Source organism: Oratosquilla oratoria, chromosome 7, assembly GCF_046742065.1.
Source record: "Oratosquilla oratoria isolate Oo_2021 chromosome 7, ASM4674206v1, whole genome shotgun sequence".
NCBI classification, from domain to species: domain Eukaryota; kingdom Metazoa; phylum Arthropoda; class Malacostraca; order Stomatopoda; family Squillidae; genus Oratosquilla; species Oratosquilla oratoria.
The window spans coordinates 34,950,303-34,970,383 of NC_134783.1; the positions used below are offsets into that span (position 1 = coordinate 34,950,303).

General features: G+C 42.5%; 1 protein-coding gene across 1 annotated transcript; it reads right to left on the bottom strand.

Moving 5' to 3' along the window:
- Window positions 1-17,327: 17,327 nt before the first annotated feature.
- Window positions 17,328-18,558, bottom strand: LOC143026914 (uncharacterized). The gene has a single exon (XM_076187698.1). The coding sequence runs from the start codon at window positions 18,502-18,504 to the stop codon at window positions 17,329-17,331; it is 1,176 nt and encodes a 391-aa protein (XP_076043813.1). The 5' UTR covers window positions 18,505-18,558; the 3' UTR covers window position 17,328.
- Window positions 18,559-20,081: the final 1,523 nt, after the last annotated feature.

Genomic DNA, 20,081 nt, shown 5'->3' on the forward strand with positions numbered 1-20,081 from the left:
TACTCGGTGAGTTTTGAGCCGAATTTAGTTTTAGATCTGGTATATTGTTTCTTGTATGTCATAATGAATTTAGCCTTAAGCTGCTCGTATTTCATGTTCAGATTATTTGTAATTCTGTATAAAAGCTGTTAGTAACGAGCGTCGCTCTGGATTGTTTTACAGTTTTTCATCTACTACTACTTCTACTCTTCCTCCCAATTACTGTCCGCTGCCATAGTTTCAATGGCAGCACCTGTTGTGTGAAGATGAGAAAGTCGTGTTTTCTATTGCCAATAAACGTTAGCGACGAGCACTCCGTGGATTCTTAACCCCGCGTTGTTTACGTTACGTAACGCCAGAAAAGAGGGCACTCGTTACGCTAACCCCCTATGCGTAGCAGAGTAATCTGTGATGCCACAATGAAAAACGATGGCCATTGGCGCTCTCTGCCAAGAAAATCGCTTTCGTGAAGAGGTGAATGAAAAGAGCCGCTGCGAAGGAGTTAAAAGTTAGCCATGCAGTATGCCAAGTCCATCTTGAGGATATGGCCAGACCACGCCCTGCACGCCGTTGCCACGTCTAGATTCCCCTCGTCGTCACCACATGAACTTGATGTGCCGCCTTCCTGGCATAAGTTGCGTGTGTGTGCTTGGGTGTAGTGGCGCAAGTTAAGTGTAGTGATCTTGTGTCGTCTTAGTGATCGTATCGGCGCGCGAGTGTGATGTGGCAACAACGTATGGTTGCCAAGTCCCAACAGTGTTTACATAACACCTCGTCGCAGTTAAGCATGTGTTTTTCCTTTGAAGGCAAGCTACCTTGCCTAAAATCCTGTCATATGTTAATATAAGCATGCGACTAATGTGCATTTTTAGATTGAACCAAATGTAGGGTTTAATCTGTTGTTGTCTACCTCAATAGTCGTATAGTTAGGAGTGTGGTAACGTACTCCGTGGTTTTCGATTAAGTTCGAGTTTTCCTTGTCTTCTTTATCATATTACTGTCTTGTCTCTCACTGTTTCTCTCGCTTGGCAATATGTCTTCCAACCACAGTATAGATGAAGGACCCGTCTCCGGTAGGGTCAGAGTCCTCACGGCTGAAGGGCAAGAGGCCTTTCAGAGAGCGTCTGAGCAGCATGAAGAGAGGGTAAAGGCGAGTAGAGAAGGAGTACAAGCCTTATTGGAAGAACCGAATCATAGTCCTTGGTTGTATAAGGCCCATGCTGCGTACCAGGATACTGTAAAAAGGTATCTGGAATTCTTAATGCGTGAACGTACTTCAGAAAGTCTGGCTCGTGCTGAATCAGTGAAGCACGAAGACAGGGATTTTCAGGCATCTTTTCGTCAGGTAATCAGTAACTATGCTTCCTCTTCCTCAGTTGAAGTCACGGAAGAGGAACACCACACTGAACCGTTTTTACAAGATGACCCGAAGTCCAATCAAGTTCCTTTATCCCTCGTCGACCACTCTGAGTTTTGTATGCCCCCTTCCATGAAGGGCAGTTCAAGAAGGTCGGTTAGGTCAGGTCGTTCCAGTAGCACCAGTGTTAGTGTTGCAAGGAAGCAACGAGCCAAGGTGGAGACCGCTCGTATCAGAGTCAAGTTTGCCGAACAGGAGGGTCAGCTTATGAAAGAGCAGGCTGAAATGCAGGCCAAGTTCAAAGTTATGACACAGCAAAAGGAGTTGGAAGAAGCCGAAGCCGAACTTAGGCACTTAGGACCCGACGATGATTGGGAAACATGCAGTGACTGGGACCAATTAAAAGGTACAGTCGCTACCCGCACCCAACTATATGTGGAGCAACAGGGTGGTATAGTCGATGTTTCCACTAGTCAGAAGGATCTGGTAGGCTTGAATCCTGAAAGCCCTGTTTTCAAGCCCTGTTCTGATTTCAGAGTTAACTCACAGCCTGCTAACAATGTTCCATTCAGTTTTGAACCTCGTATCGAAAAGGTAAAGGTGAGGTCTGTGCAACCTGCGCAGCAACCTGTTGCTAACCATGTTTCTTATGTGTCACCACCTGTAGTAAAACCTCCTCGGAGTGCATCTCCTAGATTGGGGACAACCTCCAATTCTGCCGATTTGAGCAAGTTCTTCTTGCGGAAGGATTTACTTCTTAGCAGGCTGTCTACGTTTGATGATACTGCGGAAGACTATGCTGTTTGGAAAGAGAGTTTCAAGGAAGTCGTGCAAGAGTTAGGCACCTCATGTAAGGAGGAAATAGACCTGTTAGTTAAGTACCTAGGTCCTGAGTCTAAAGAATGGGCCCGTACAACTAGAAACTCAAATGCCAAGAATCCAATCCTGGCGTGCAGTAGAATTTGGGAGCGCTTGGATGACAGGTTTGCTGCCCCTTCGATCATTGAGACTTCAATTAAAAAGAAGCTCGCCAACTTCTCTAGGATTTCACCTAGAGACACCTTAAGGTTATACGACCTGTGTGACATTCTGTACCAGATAGAAGCCTTGAAGGCTAACCCTGTATACAGTACACTGTTTGCATATTATGACGCCTCGTCAGGCATCAATCCCATTGTCGCAAAACTTCCACCCTGTATACAGAAAGCGTGGACTGGCAGAGCCATGAACTACAAGACTGCTCACGGTGTGCCGTACCCACCTTTCTCCTTCTTCATTGAGTTTGTGAAGGAGATGGCAAGGGTCGAGAATGATCCATGTTTCTCTTATCAAAGCCTTGGAGCCGATGGTTTTGTGAAACCAGAGAAGCCACCTCCCTCTAAGTTTCCTCAAGTGCGTGTGAAGAAGACTGACACCATGTTGTCCAGTGGCAGTAAGTCGACCACGGGCGCTGACAGGTCTGTTGGCGCCGCTAGTCCTACCGAGCAAAGAAAGGCAGAAAAGGGAGATTTTTGCGTCTACCATGATGCCTACGTACACCATTTGGATTTCTGCAGGGCTTTTCGCACCATGTCAGTGAGCGAGAGGAAGGTTTTCTTAAACGATAAAGGAGTGTGCAACAGATGTTGCAAAGGTAACCATCCTCCTTCCAGCTGCAAAGAGAGAACTTTCTGCAAACTCTGTAAGGCCCATACTCATGTGACTGCCTTACATCACGATGAACCCAGGTCGAAGAGGAGTTCGACTCAAGCGGTTACACAGCATGGAAGGGAGGTTGCTCAAGATAAAACACCTCGCTCCCCTGTAGTCAATCAAGTGCCGCTTCCAAATGTTCTTACCCCCGTAGTAAAGACTCAGGGAGGGGAGGATGCTGCGGTCAATTCCAAATGTACCTTGATATGCAGTAACCCCACCTCCATGAGTAAGTCCTGCGCCAAGACCTTCTTGGTAAAGGTCTATCCTGAAAGTAAGCCAGAGCTCGGAGTGTGGTGTTATGCCATCCTAGACGATCAGTGCAATTGCTCTTTAGCAAGGTCTGAGTTTTTCGATTTGTTTGACAAGCTGAGCAAACGGGTTTCATATCGTCTAGCTACCTGTGCAGGTGTAACGGGCGCTTCTGGGCGCACCACCAAAAATTACACCATCGTGTCTTGGCATAACTCACAAGAGGTACATATCCCTCAGTTAGTGGAATGCGACAGCATTCCCAATGTAAGAGAAGAGATACCCACCCCCGCCATAGCTCGTGGTTATCCCCATCTGTCCGATCTGGCCGAATGTATTCCACCTCTGGTTCCTGAAGCTGAGATTCTACTCATCATTGGTCGAGATGTGCCTTCAGCTCATTACATTTTTGACCAGAGAATTGGACCTGTCAATGCCCCTCTAGCTCAAAAGACCAGTCTGGGTTGGGCAATCATTGGGGAAGTGTGTCTCCATGGCACTTGTAGGCCTCCTGTCATTAGCAGTTTCAAAACATCCTTTGTACATGATAGACGTCCCTCTATAGTCGCACCATGTGGTAACCAGATTCATGTTTCTGAAGTAAAGGATGATTTGACAAGGCTGCCCTGTCGATTGAAGACAGGAAGTTCTTGGATGTTATGAACTCAGAGTTCCGCAAGGATCAAAGTGGTCATTGGGTCGCGCCACTGCCTTTCCGTCCCAATGTTGTAGCCACCAGTAATAATAGAGACTTTGTGTGGCACCGCACACTGTCTCTCCATCGTAGCCTCAGCACAAAGCCTGAAAAACGTCAGCATATGATGGCCTTCATGCAAAAGATGTTAGATCGTGGGCATGCTGAGGTTGCACCACCATTGAAGTCTGATCAGAAGTGCTGGTATCTTCCATTGTTTGGGGTGTACCACCCTAAGAAACCTGACAAGATCAGGGTTGTGTTCGACTCTTCTGCCAAATCCAGAGAGTTCTCCCTAAATGATATGCTGATGTCAGGTCCTGATATGACAAACAGTATTCTCGGGATTCTTCTACGTTTCCGTCAGGAAGCTGTAGCAGTGGCAGCTGATGTAGAACAGATGTTCTACAATTTCAAAGTGAAGACTGAGCAAAGAGATTATCTCAGATTCTTCTGGTACAAGAATAATGACCCTGATGAAAGGTTGATTGAGTATAGGATGACTGTTCACGTTTTTGGGAACACGCCATCTCCCGCCATTGCCACCTATGGCTTGCGTAAGTCTGTAGAAAATGCCTCTCCTGAAGTTCGCTATTTCATAGAGAACAATTTCTACGTGGATGATGGGTTAGCATCTCTGCCAGATGCGGAGACTGCTTACAAGTTAATCCAAGACTCTAAGTCAGCACTCCAAGAAGGAGGACGCCTGCGCTTGCACAAGATCACTTCCAACAGTAAGGAAGTGCTGGAAAAGTTTGCCACCAGTGAGCTGGCTGATAACCTTCAGGAGCTGAACCTAACTTCTGACTCTATGCCCATGCAGTCTAGCCTGGGCCTCTTATGGGACATCCAAAGAGACGTTTTCGTCTATAAGTTCATGGATTCAGACAAGCCTTCGACAAAAAGAGGGATACTGTCTGTTGTAAATAGTCTGTTTGACCCCATGGGATTCTTAGCTCCAGTAATAATAGTGGGAAAACTACTCCTAAGAGAGATAACCAATCTAAAGTGTGGTTGGGATGAACCCATACCAGCTAAGATCCATACCAAATGGTCCAGATGGCTAACGTCCTTAAGGGACCTCAAGGACATAAGCATCAATCGTCAGTTTGCTAGTATTTCTTTGTCTCAAGCTCACAGGATAGAGCTTCATACCTTTTCAGATGCTCCCAGAGTAGCAGTAGGAGCTGTATCATATCTTAAGGTTTTCAGTGATACCAAAAGCTACCAGGTGTGTTTTGTGAGGGGACAAGCTAAAGTAGCTCCCAACCATGGTCATACTATTCCCAGGTTAGAGTTGTGTGCTGCAGTGATGGCAGTTAATCTCAGCAATTCCATCTCGGATTGCTTGGACAAACCCTTAGACGCAAGGCATTTCTATTCTGACAGCATGATTGTCTTGGGCTATATTCATAATGAAAGGCGTAGATTTCATGTCTACGTGAGTAACAGAGTAGACCACATTAGGTCGTCCACCGAACCTAACCAATGGCATTATGTACCTACAGATTGTAATCCAGCAGACCTGGCTACCCGTGGTCTTGAAATAACCGACCTAAATCAGAGTGATTGGTTGTCAGGTCCCTCAAGCTTATTTGAGGATGTTGTATCCACCAGTGGAAGTTTTCCTCTTGTAAGCCCTGAGACAGATAAAGAAGTAAAGGTATCAGACTACACAATTGAGTCTGAACCCCTTGTTAGTGCAAACAAAAGAAATTTAGAGCCTGCAATTGCGTCATTAGCTCAGAGTTACTCTAATTTCTCCTGTTGGAGGAGAATTGTAAGAGCGGTAGCTCTCCTTAAGCATATAGCCCGTTCTTTCAAACAAGGTAACAAGTATTGTTCAGGTTGGCATATGTGCAACAAACATAAGTCACCCGATCAACTAGAAGATGCAGCTGATTTCATTGTTCAGACATACCAAAAGGATTATTTCTCGTCTGCCATGACTAAATTGCAAGGTGAAGTTTGTTTACCTCCTTCCAGTCCCATTGCATCTCTGTCTCCTTATTTAGACCAGAAGGGCCTACTTCGTGTAGGAGGCAGGTTGAGTCAAGGCGGTGATATACTGGGTATGCTTGCAAGGCCTATTATTATTCCAAAGGAATCCCATTTAGGCTTGTTGTTGATCCGTCACTACCATGAGACAGTGCACCACCAAGGGAGAGTGATTACAGAAGGAGCCGTCCGTACAGGTGGTTTCTGGATTTTGGGAGGAAAACGTACCATTTCTAAGGTCATTTCCAAATGCGTCACCTGTAAAAGGGTAAGAGGTAAGGTGTGTGTTCAGAAGATGGGAGACTTACCCGTCGATAGACTTACTCCCAATCCGCCATTTTCCTATGTAGGAGTTGACCTTTTTGGCCCCTGGCATATAAAAACTCGGCGCACTAGAAGTTCCTTCCTCGAAAGTAAAAGATGGGGCGTTCTGTTCACCTGTCTTGTTTCCAGAGCTATCCACATAGAGACTGTAGAAGAATTGAGTACTTCTTCCTTCATTAATGCCTTAAAGAGATTCATCTGTATTCGTGGCCCAGTTAAGATGATACGTTCTGACAGAGGCACGAACTTTGTAGGTGCTGTCAAAGCACTGAACTTGCTTGCCATTACCGATGAAGGTGGTGATGTCAATAGTTTCTTGTCAAGTCAAGGTTGCACTTGGTTGTTTAACCCTCCTCATGCTTCTCACATGGGTGGAGCATGGGAGCGTATGGTGGGGATAGTCCGCAACATCATGAATGTGATACTGACTAACCATCACCCCAAGGCATTAACACATGAGGTGTTAGTAACCTTCTTTGCAGAAGTATGTAAGATCGTGAATTCCAGACCTTTAGTTCCTGTTTCCTCGGACCCTAGTAGTCCTTTCATTTTGTCTCCGTCCATCCTTCTCACTCAGAAAACTGATATTCCTGTAACTCTTCCTGAAGAGATAGATATTAAGGCAGTATACAAATCTCAATGGAAGCATGTCCATCACCTTGCTGAGGAATTCTGGAAGAGATGGAAGAAAGAGTATCTTTCCTCTTTGCAACCCAGAAGAAAGTGGGTCAATTCCTCTCCAAATGTAAAGGTGGATGATGTAGTGTTGGTAAAAAATCAAGAGTGTCCCCAAGGACAGTGGCCCTTGGGTATTGTAAACAAAGTATTCCCTGGCAAGGATGATTTAGTCAGGAAGGTCCAAGTAAGAGTTGTGGTAAACAACAAAGCCCATGAATATGTAAGACCCATTTCTGAGCTTGTGTTGCTAGGTCAATAGATTTGGTAATTTTCCCCCTAGAAAATTAGGAAGGGAGTGTGCCGTTACGAGAGGTAACGGGGCTTTTTTATATGTCCGTGTATCCCCATGTTTACATATCTTTTTGTCGTAAGGCTCGTTTCCCCTCGGAAGAGGTTTTCAAGTTTGTTTTTCGTAATGTTTAATTTAAGTATGCTGCGAGCAGAAGCTTCGTCTGCTTAAGAATACTATCGTTGTAAGTTGTCTGCAAGCTGTGCTGCAAGATAGCATCTCATTATTTGTACAATGTTCACTTTAAGAATTAGACTTAAGAAGGTGTGTAAGAACCGGTTGCGGTGGTGTGATGTCACGTCACGCCTCCAGCCAGTGTGGTTTGAAACGCCTTCAGTTGTATACCCGCTCCCTTCGCGGCCTACTCGGTGAGTTTTGAGCCGAATTTAGTTTTAGATCTGGTATATTGTTTCTTGTATGTCATGTGTCATAATGAATTTAGCCTTAAGCTGCTCGTATTTCATGTTCAGATTATTTGTAATTCTGTATAAAAGCTGTTAGTAACGAGCGTCGCTCTGGATTGTTTTACAGTTTTTCATCTACTACTACTTCTACTCTTCCTCCCAATTACTGTCCGCTGCCATAGTTTCAATGGCAGCACCTGTTGTATGAAGATGAGAAAGTCGTGTTTTCTATTGCCAATAAACGTTAGCGACGAGCACTCCGTGGATTCTTAACCCCGCGTTGTTTACGTTACGTAACGCCAGAAAAGAAGGCACTCGTTACGCTAACCCCCTATGCGTAGCAGAGTAATCTGTGATGCCACTTCCTCTCTTATTCTGCTTCCATGATATCTTTCACTCTAGTCTGCTCTCTCACCCAACTTGCTCTTTTTCAGTCTCTCAGCATTATTCCCATCATTGATCTCTCCATTCTCCTCAGTGCACTCCTTAGCTTTGTTTTCATTGCCTTCGTCAGTTTCCCAGTTACACACACATCGATTACTGCCGGCAGAATACATTGATTGTAAACTTTACATTTCAAACATAAAGGTAGAGAGCCTCTCAGGATTTTATTATACTTACCAAACACTTTCCAACCAATTGTGATACATCTTTTTATTTCATTATCATGATCTTTTGTCACTAAATAAATATACTCTTCAGCTTCTTCAAGACTCTCACCATCAATTATAATCTCTTGACTTTGAACTTTCATGATGAACATTACTTTAGTTTTACTCTTATTCATTTTTAAACCTACTTTGAGACTTTCCTTGTTCAGATCACTTAGCATATTTTGCAAGTCTTCTGCTCTTTGTGAAATAAGAATAATGTCATCCACAGATCTTAGATGGTTCAGATATTCACCATTAATCTTCAACTCAACCCTCTGAAAATCTCTTTCAATCAAGCTGGAAATAATTTGGGTGAAATAGTATTGCCTTACTGTACTCCTTTCTCAATCTTGATCTTTTCTTTATCTTTATGTAGTCAAATTATAGTGGTAGCTTTCTTATAAATATTTTCTAAAACCCTTATGATCTGTTTGTTTGTACCCTGCTTGTGTAACGAGTTTAGTATTGCTATTTGTTCTACTGAGTCAAAGGCCTTCTCATAATCTACAAAAGCTAAACAGAGAGGTGCATTGCATTTTGTGATTTTCTAAATTAGTTGGTTCATTGCATGCAAATGGTCTAGAGTTGAATATCCACTCCTTAAGCCTGCTTGTTCTCTCATTTAGTTTCCATCTAAAACTTGACTTAGTTTATTTGCAAGGATCTTGGAGAATACTTTATATAAATTTGATAGCAAGCTAATCGGTCAATAGTTACTAAGGCCCTTCTGGTCTCCTCTTTTATGAAGCAAAATCACTTTGGCATTGCACTACAATTCAGGAATGCTTTCTTGATGTAAGTACTGGGTGTACAACTGAGGTTAATATGAACTATTTTCCCTGCATATTTCAAGAGATCTATCAATATTACATCTTCCCCAGGTGCTTTTCCTCGTTTCACATTTTTAGAGCAAATTCTACTTCTTCCTTTGTAATCTCTGGTACACTACTAACATCCAGAGATGAATTTACTGACTCAACTACGGTCTTCAATGAGTAAAGCTCTTGGTAAAATTCTACTCTTTTTACCATTGTATCTCGGCATTTAATAATTTCTCCATTTCTGTCTTCCAAACATATCATTTGCTGTCTTCCTAAAGCATGTCTGTGCTTGGTCCCTTTAATGCTTTTACCTTTTCTGAATAGTTTCCTCTATTTCATCCATGTCTCTCTTTTTTTTCTCTGATCTCTGCCTTTTGTACAAAGTAGACTTCATATTAGGAAATGAGAGCAAGAGAGTTGACAATATTATGGTCATAAATAAAGTCAACATAGGTAGTGACCATAGAATGGTAGATTGGACAGCTAAATTAAAATTTCAGAGCCGAGAGAAATAAACTAGTTTTGAGAAAGAAAATAAGCCTTGCAAATATTAAGGATAAGAAAAAAATTCAGTTAGAAATAAAAAATACGAGGGTTGTTCCAAAAGTAATGCCTCCTATTTTTTTATTCCGCTCGAAGGGACCCGAGGGGATTGCAAATTGCATTGTTATGATGACTGAACTTATGCACTCATGACCTGAAAGTTTCATCTCTCTGTTGCACATGATGATGGTGTGACTCTAACAAAGCAATCCCTGTGATGGACATGCATCAGAAGCAGAGATGCGTCATTGAATTCCTCCATGCAGAAAAAATTGAACTAATAACATTCACCGGCGCCTGATGAACGTTTACGAAGCCAATGCAGTTGATGTCAGTACAGTTAGGAAATGGGTTCGTCGATTTCAGAGTGGCGACAAAGATATGAGTGACAAAGTGCGCTCCAGACGCCCATGCACAGCCACCACCCTGGAAAACAAAGTGCACCTTGATCAACTTTGACTGTTATGTTGAAATGTTGACCAAGCTGAAGGCCCGGATTGCCTGTGTAAGGCCAGAGAAAAGGGAAAATTCCGTTTGCAACACAACAACGCAAGGTCACACACAAGTTTGAAGACCACGGAATATGTGACAAAGTTAGGATGGACCGTGCTGTCTCACCTACCATATAGTCCCGACCTGGCACCATCAGACTTCCACTTGTTCGGACCTCTGAAGGATGCATTATGTGGGCAGCATTTCCCCAACAACAACGCCATAATCGCAGCCATGAGAAAATGGACCACCTCGGCAGGTGCTGACTTTTATGACTGAAGCACCAAGGCTCTCGTTCATCGCTAGCAAAAGTGTATTGAGAATGGTGGTGACTATGTAGAAAAATAAATTCTGGAACACAAAAGATCGCTCATTTTAATGATGCCCCTTCTGCCTTCATAGGTCTTCAACTTTTTGAGTTAAAAAATAGAAGGCATTACTTTTGGAATGACCCTCATAGATTCGAAGCTCTAAGAATAACAAGGACACCGTTGAAGATATGAATTTGAATTTAGTGAATATCATTAGGGAATCAGCAGAGAAAGTAGGAAATACAAAAAGTATTAGAGAAAACAAATACTCCAAAGCTACAAATGACCTAATTAAAAGAAGAAGGACCATGCAGACTGAAAGCAGGAGAGACAAAATAGAAAGAGTAGAATTAAACAAGCTTATCAGTCAAAGGTTAGAGAAGTATAATAAGCACCCTGTATCTCATATATAATGGTAATTATGTAAAAAAAATATATACAATTATGTAAAACATATTATTGCTCATTTTTTTCACTTCGGCTTTACACCTAGAACTTGGTGGATGTGCATTAATCATTTGGTTAACTCACCTGGAAGAGACACCAAGCAGTGACACAATTGTTTCTGGATTAGCAGCCCAACTTGTGAATTTGACATGTCAGCCATATATTAAGGGTATATTTTTTGGCAGTTTGACTTAGGGCTGGTAGTATGTGTTACGAAAACAACCCATTTTTTTTTCCTATGGATTGGAGGGACACCTTGGTTGGTACAGACCTTGAATGATGGTGCATGTACTCCTCCAGTCCCTCCAGGACCCCCATCCATGTCTCAGGCAGTGCAATAAATGCTGGTTAAAGTGATAATTGATGCTGTTTGGTGTTGGGGGTGGTAGAGGCAGCAAGGCCCATGTACTATAGAGATTCAGCATGGCAAGGATGGCTATATATGTACAAATGTGATTATCATAAGTGTGTAAGGTCAATACTGCAGAGTCAAATGAAGAAATGATCCAGGTTAAGTGTTGAGGAGACAGAAAGCAGGCTAGGGAAAGGAGAGACCCAAGGCTGTAAATAATCCCAGTGTTTCATGCATACATCAAGAATAAATTGTACTATAGAGAACCCCTGAGAAAATTATAATCATACTGGGGCCATGAATGATGATATTTGTGATGGCCTTCCTCTGTCTATAGTGATGAGGCACTTATCAATCCATTTCCTCATTAGGTTTTTGAAGGGAAATGCACATTATACTGTATCCTTTTCTCGATTGAACTATTTTTCAGACATGACCTAGATTAAGTGTACCTTTACTTTCTATATGAAAATAATCTGAACAAATTTTTATTTGTTTTTTAATATCTAAACAAATTTCAAAATTGATTATCATATGAAATTAGTTATCCAGTGTTTGTTCTCCAATTTATCCAATATTAGCATCCTGTAGCTTAATGTATATCCCTACACCCTGCTCATACTTGATAAGTAATATACATACATATGCCAAAGTTGTTTTTTTCCCTTACAAAGGAGGTAGCCAAAAAACAAAGGCATAAAAACCACTTTCACCCATTCCATCCCCATACACTTCACCTCCATCCAGCCCCCTCCCTCCTTTTCTTGGCTCTTTCCTGATGATGGGTCATCCTTGTGTCTTGCCTACTGCCGGGTCAGAAGCAGTTTCGTAACACACAGCACATCCACAGCAAGGCTGCTTCATTAAATCGGTGACCCCCCTCCGTCCCCTCATGCTGAGATGGAGAAGACAGGGAGAAATCCCTTCGAACTGTGTCAATTTATTTTCCATACATACTCCCCCACCCCCATCCCCACCCACTCCCCTTCATGCATAACAACATCAGCCATACACAGCCACTCTCCATTCACCCTTATCTTGTGTCCTGTCCTGTCCTTCCTCAACAGACATTCCCTTCTTTCCCAATGCCCCTTTTACCCAATCCATCCATCTCATCCTTGGTCGCCCCCTCATGTTCACCCCTTCCACCTCTCCCTTCCATACCTCTTTTACTAATCTTTCTTCACTCATTCTTTCCATGTGTCCAAACCATCCCAATACTCTTTCATCAACCCTATCTCCCAACTTCGTTTCCACCCAAGTTCTTCTCCTCACCTCCTCGTTTCTCACTCTATCCAGCCTAGTAACCCCTATCATACTTCTCAGGTGCTTCATCTGAAACATATTCAAACTCCTCTCTTCCTTTTGTATGTTCCATGTTTCTACCCCATACAGTGCTGTCAGCACAATCAGTCCTTCATACAATCACCTCTTAGCATCCATTACCAAATGTCTATTTCTCATTACACTTTTTAATCCCCCAAAGCATTTACTTGCTTCTCTCAATCTACATTTTACCTCCACCTCCACTCCTCCCTTTCCTGCTACATTCACACCCAAGTACCTAAAACTATCTATTTCCTCCAGCCTCTCTCCCTTAATACTCAATTCCAGTCTGCTGCCACTCTCTCCCCTTGTACATCTCGTCACCTTACTTTTATCCACATTTATCTTCAGCTTACACACACCTTCCCAAACTCTGTCACTAACTTCCTCAATCCCTTCTCTGATCCTGCTACAAGCGCAGTGTCGTCAACAAACAACAACTTTCTTATCTCCCACTTTTCTCCATTTTCTTAACCATCTCCAATCCCTGACCCACTACCCTTGCATTTACCTCTCACACCACCCCATCCATGTATAAATTGAACAGTCAAAGTGACATAACACATCCCTGATGATGTCCCACCTTTACCTCAAACCACTCACTCTCTCCATTTCTGATTCTAACACAAGCTCCACTAATGACTGCTCTAAGAGGCTTTCCTCCTATCCCATATACCTGCAATACCTCCCACAGTGCCTTCCAGTCTACCCTGCCATAAGCCTTTTCCAAATCCATAAAAGCCAAAAAAAAAATCCTTACCTTTCTTAAAGCTTTCTCACATATCTGTCTTACCACAAAAATCTGATCTACACAAACCCTGCCTGTCCTAAACCCACACCACACTGTTCCTCACCAATTACTTCCTCTATTCCCCTCTTAAACCTCTTATTATTAGGAATCATATTAGGGACTGTATTAGCATTAGTTACCGCAGTCGCTCCGGATAAGGAAATCGGTATATGTGTATCGTCCCGAGAGGGGAGCATCCGAAACGTGGTGAGTACAAAACTAAGACAATTTCCTCTCAAGCATCTGAATTAGTCAAAAAACTAAAGCAGTCTCCTCTCTCAAACATCTAAATTAGTCAAAATCCCTACTACCTTACGAACCTGCGAAAGTTTCAGATGCAGGGTGGCAAGGCAGTATTTCAAAAACTCGTCTATTAGTCGCATGTGTGTCTTTAGAAATAGACAAGACAAAGACTCCCAACGGATCAAGGCTCTGAAGGAGCAGTGTGACTCACTGAAGGGGAAATATGAAGCCCTTGTAGAAATATTGAAGACGAAATATGAAGCCCTCGTAGAATTCGTGACCGAGAACTTGGGGACAGTCCCACAATTGCTGGCACCGATACACTCGAGTGAAAATGCGGTCCCCAAAAATGGGATTCCTGCTTCACAGGATAGTCCCCAACCTGCAACATAGGCACCGATACACTCGCGTAAAAATGCGGTCCCCAAAAATGACATTCCTGCTTCACAGGAGTCACCAACCTGCACTACAGGAAACCTCTCCACCCGCTACACGGGATGGGGGATGGCAAATGGTCAATAAAGGTGCCAAACCCCGCCGGAAGGCACAGGTATCAACAGGACGCACCGCCTCCAATAGATTTAAAATTTTAGATCTAGCCAAGGAGGACGAGCTTGAAACTCGTCTAGTCGGGGACTCCATAGTTAGGCACCAATCCGAAGAGTTCTGTGATCGTTCTTCAAATGGCCGCAGAAGGTGTTATATGTATAGAAGTGCCGGACTCGATGACATTGCCGAGTCCTGTGACGTCACAAAATACGCGGACTCGAATACGGTATTCATAAGCCATGCCGGTACGAATGACCATCGAGTCAATGCGATCAGAAGAATTCATTGAAAAGTACCGGAGTACAATCAGGAAATATAAAGGAAAAGTTCCTGGGAAAAACCTTGTAATTTCAGGGATCCTTCCCAGATTCAAGAGAAGGGGAAAATATTTCGACATCGATAGATTCTACAACATAGCATTCGGGTGAACAACAGAGTAAAATCCCTCTGTGAAAAGGAAAAAGTGCACTTCGTCAATTTCTGGGACAACTTCTACTTCGATAAAACTCTGTTTGAGGAAGACGGTCTCCACTTGAATGTGGCCGGAGCAGCAAGGTTAGGTAGGCTGCTCAACAGCAGCCTGACCGACATCGGAAGAAAAAACTACTCAGCGGAGCCCCCATCAACACCTCCGTAATAGAGCAAAAAAGAAAAGTGACAGATATCAATCTGTTACGTTAATGCTCGCAGCGTACGAAACAAATTCGAAGATCTAGAAATTCTTGGAGCGACAGGTAACTTTCACGTAATAGGAGTAACAGAAACATGGTTGGACACATCAAGTTGAGATTTTATTGTGGAATACTGTTTGCCGGGCTACACAATTTGCAGTTGCGAAAGAGAAAATAGAATAGGTGTTGGAGTAATCTTGTATATCCATAACTCCCTCCAACCATCACTGTTAAAAACAGAGGCAGTAACAAATGTTGATATATTGTTTGTTGAAATTAAAAACAATTGCAGTAAATCTAAAGTAATGATTGGACTTGTTTATAGACCACCGGGTCAGCTGCTGGAAAATGATGAAAAATTATTCGATTTAATCGTAGAAACTAACCAACGCTGCGAGACAGTCATCATGGGAGACTTTAACTTACCGGTTAAGAGATGGGGCGAGGATTTGAATTCGCATACAGGACGAGACTTGTATAGTAACTTACTGGAAAGTGACTTCCACCAATGCGTAAACAGCCCTACTCGAGAAAATAATATCCTTGATCTAATATTTTCAACAACAGAGAATCTTGAAAACGAAGTAAATGTCGGCCCAATATTCAGTACTAGCGATCATCGTATCATCACATTCAAAATAAAAATGGAAGCTAGTTTATCTAAAATCAGCAAAGAAAAAGTACCCGCCAATTTTAATAGACTCCGATCATTACTAGAATAATCATTACTATGAGGAATGTAAATCTGTTGATATAATTTATCTAGATTTTCAGAAGGCATTCGATAAAATTCCCCACAAACGATTGCTCGACAAATTAAAAACGCACAGTATTTCTGGCAGTATCCACAACTGGATTAAAGATTGGCTCTCTGAGCGAAAACAGAGAGTTGTAATTAACGGGGCCTCATCTAGCTGGCTCGACGTTAAAAGTGGCGTGCCGCAAGGATCAGTTTTGGGGCCCGTTTTGTTCTTAATATAAATGATCTAGACGACGGCCTCCTCTCCAAAGTATCAAAATTTGCTGATGACACAAAAATTACCGGTAAAGTAACAACCACCAAAGAGAAAGAAACTCTACAATCCGATCTAGACAGATTATCAAGCTGGGCTGGCAAGTGGCAAATGTTTAACGTTAACAAATATAAAGTCATGCACATTGGAAGTAACATGATCACATCCAATACCTAATGAATGGCGAAATACTGGATTCAGTAACCAAAGAAAAAGATGTAGGGGTTTTAATATCAAATGACTTGAAGCCAAGTCAACATTGCTCAGAAGTTTTTAAAACAGCAAATAAATTGGTTGGTTTCATCGGAAGAGTCTTCGAAAATAAATCAGAACAAATATTGCTAAACTTCTATAATTCCGTGGTCAGTCCCCATCTCGAATACTGTGTACAATTTTGGTCCCCATACTACCAGAAACATATTAATAAACTAGAAAGAGTGCAACGGAGAATGACCAAAATGATACCACGGCTGAGAAATCTGCCGTATGAAGAAAGACTTGAAAGTCTAAACGTATTTTTATTTTCAAAAAGAAGAATGCGAGGAGATTTGATTGAGGTTTTTAAAATGCTCAAAGGCTTTCACAACATCAATGTCAAAGATTACTTCATATTTGACCAATCAAATACATGAAGACGTCATGATTTTAAAGTAATTGGCAAAATATTTTCTTCAAATGAAAGTAAGCACTTCGTATATCGGAGTGTCTTAGACGGTCTTAGAAAACGACGTTGGAGAGAGTATAGATATTTCATTGGTTACACATAATCTTTTTGTAATAAAATAATTTATATATCAGATTTGATACCACCCAGTTAGTGGAAAGCGTTAGTTTACGTGTCCACATGAAGTGTGAAAGAAAATGAAAGAGAAGGAAGACAACATATTTTGAGTCATTCAGAAAAAAAAAATGAGTACATAAATAGAATCCTGCCTAATGAAAGTGGTAGCAAAATAGAAAAAGGGACGATTGGTATGTAAACAAAATGAAAGACAAATTACTGAAGTACATGAGACTTACCGTAGGTTAGTTGAGATGTGCTTCTGGTTTTGTGAAGCAAATCAATTCTGCATTCATATGAGATACGCTTCGCCCAGCCGGTCCAACAGTCTTTGAATAATACGAGCACCCACATGATAACCTGGAACTTGATTGTTTTGTAATGGAGAGATTCCCAGTTGGTTATGTGTAAGGGGAGGAGAGGAGGGCATATGAATGCTTACCCTTCAGCAGAATTGATTTGCTTCATAAAACCAGAAGCACATCTCAACTAACCTACGGTAAGTCTCATGTACTTCAGTGATTTTATATCAGCAAATCATAATTCTACTGAGGGTTTGCAAACATAGGAGATTTTGAAGACATGTGGGTGTCGTGCCTCAGAAGTTCTTAGGCAGGTGAAGTTGGGGCCGTTCCCCAATTCTTCCCTTTCAAATTTAGTGTGCCCAAGCTAATCCAGTACTGCATCTTGGAATGGGTCTCCCTCCTGTACAATTTCCTTGTAGTGTTTGGCAAAGGTCGATTCTCTTGACCATCCAGCTTTGGACATGATGTGGTGTATAGGTACGGACATGGATCTAGCTTGAGAGGCAGCAGCCGAGCGGACACTGCTCACTGTGTATTTGGTAGAGTCAATTCCAGAGATAGTAAGTACATGCTTGATCCATCTTGCAATTATGTCTCTTGATACCGGCTTGTGCGGTTTGATGAAGCTTATGAGGAGTCTTCCATCCTTCTTCCCTGTCTCGTCTCGGAGGTGTTTCGTTTTTTCCAGATATGTGCGCAAAGTCCTGCATACACACAAACTTTCGTCCTTAGTGTAGGGAAAGAACTTCACAGACTGAATGTTAAATCCAGGGCGACATTGTTTAATGTTGTCCCCTAACCAGACTGAAATAGCTTCTTCCTTTATGTTTATATTCTTGAGTACTAGTAAGTGTAGGGTCTGAACTCTGGCAGCTTGTGTAAGTGCCATCAGCATTACTAGTTTGAGTGTAAGTTCTTTCAGTGGGAGAGACTGTAAGGGTTCCAACTGCTTCAGTTTTGTTAATACAGGTTTGACATCCCAGGTGTCCTTATATCTAGGCATTGAAGGCCTCAGGTTGAAAACTCCCCTCATTAACCTGATGACTAGGGGATGGTTGCCTGCCCTGCATCCGTCCACAACTATCCCCAGCAAGGATAGGGCCCCCCTTGCCGTGTTAATACTGTTGTAACCCACACCTCTGTGGAAAGTTTCTGTTAAGAAGTTTATGACGTCAGTTACAATGGGAGTAGTGGGATTGATGTCCCGTCTATGACAAAATTGTGCCCACCTGTTGATATGTGATCTGTATTGTTTGCTAGTTCCGGGTTTCCATGATGCCAAGATAAGGTCCGTACCTTTTTCAGATATGCCTCGTTCTCGCAGGCTTTCCCGGAAAGTAGACAGGCCATCAATCTGGTATGGGACATGATGGGATGTTCTTCCGTCGACAGGGGCCACACCAGCACTTTCTTTCTCCTCATTATGATTCTTGGATCTTCTACGAGCAGCCTGAGTAGTGCTCCCATCCAGGGCTGTGATGTCCAAAATGGAACGATCATCCAACCTCTGGCCCCTTCTGCTCTTAACTTCTGCAGGCATCTAGCAATCAGGGAGAAAGGGAGGAAAATGTAGATGAAACCTAATGTTGCCCAATTAAGGTTGAATGCATCACAATAATTTGATTCTGGGTCTGGCCTCCAGGAGCAAAACTGGGGTTCTTGTTTGTTCAACCTAGATGCAAATAGATCAATGTTGGGTGTGCCAAAAATGATGCTTAATTTCTTTAAAAAATTCTCATCCAACTTCCATTCATGTCTGTCATTGAAGTTCCTGGATGCTGTATCAGCTAAAGTATTATCACTCCCAGGAATGTAGGAACATGTGATCCAGGCATCATTGTTTAGACACCAGTTCCAAATATCAGAGGAGACATTGTTACATGCTACCGACTTAGTGCCTCCCATTTCACTGATGTAGTTAACTGCTGTAGTGTTGTCACAGAAAACTTTGATGTGCTTTCCTCTGACCTCATTTGCAAAAGATTTTAATGTAAGGAGCACAGCTATGAGTTCCCGGGTATTAATGTGAAGCTTCTTTTCCTCTGACGTCCATCTTCCATTGACTGACTGATGATTTATGCAGCCACCCCAACCTAAGTCTGAAGCATCTGAGTATAAGACAATTTCAGGAGTTGGGTGAATTATTCACCTATGTTGGGTCTCAACATGTTTGATCCATCAAGTCAGGTCCGTTTTCATTTCGTCGGTGATCAACATTTTATCCTCAAAGTTCCCATAACTCCTTCGCAATGCTGTAATCTTTGCCGATTCAAGGTGACGATAGTGTAACTTTCCAAGTTCCACAGCTGGGAAGGCAGCAACTAGAAGCCCGATCACCCTGGCTACTTCTCTGATTTTGTCACTAGTCTAGCTATTAGTTGTTTACATCCAAGTAGAATTCTTTCTTTCCTACGTATTGGTAAGGTAACAATCTTTTTGTCCGAGTCAATGACATTGCCAAGGTATTCGATACTTTTAGTGGGTTCTTGTCTTCCCACTTCCAAACTTCCATGCGCCTGGCTACCAGGATGGAAAGGGGGATTTGGCTGTGATTTTGCTTTTGAGTTTTTCCGCCTCTTCAATTTGTCTTGCGGATTGCGAGAGGTCATCCCCAAACAGAAAGCGTGACATGGGCACTTTGTCAGAGCATAGGTGTGAGTACTTTTGATTTATTTCCCGTTTGATGTTAAAACGGCGAACCAAGTTGTTACGGTAGTTGGCATGACCTAACAGTGCCAGAGCACCATCGATCATGCCCACCTCATGGGCCACCACAGCGTTACCTTCATCCTGGGCCACTTTGTCAAGCACCGAAAGTGATTTGATGATGATGGAAGCTGTCTTAGTTATATCTTTATTGACTTCCTTCATGCGTAAGTCTGCTTTTTTAGCGCCTCCAAATTTTGCATATTGCACTCAACTGGGGATAAAGCAGGGCAATTACCGGGCCTCTTGGTACTCTCGTCCTCCGCAATTTCTTTATAGGTGTCCTCCCTCATGCCGTGGTCAAATATTTGATTGACCATGTCTGCTACATGTTTGGCAACATGTCCGGAGACTTCTTCAACTGGGCCGAAAGCCTTAGAGGACTGCATCAAAATACTGCCAATAGGGAAA

Bases quoted from the DNA above. Each gene is read 5' to 3' on its own strand.
- LOC143026914 (XM_076187698.1), bottom strand. From the start codon at position 18,504: ATGCCTGCAGAAGTTAAGAGCAGAAGGGGCCAGAGGTTGGATGATCGT.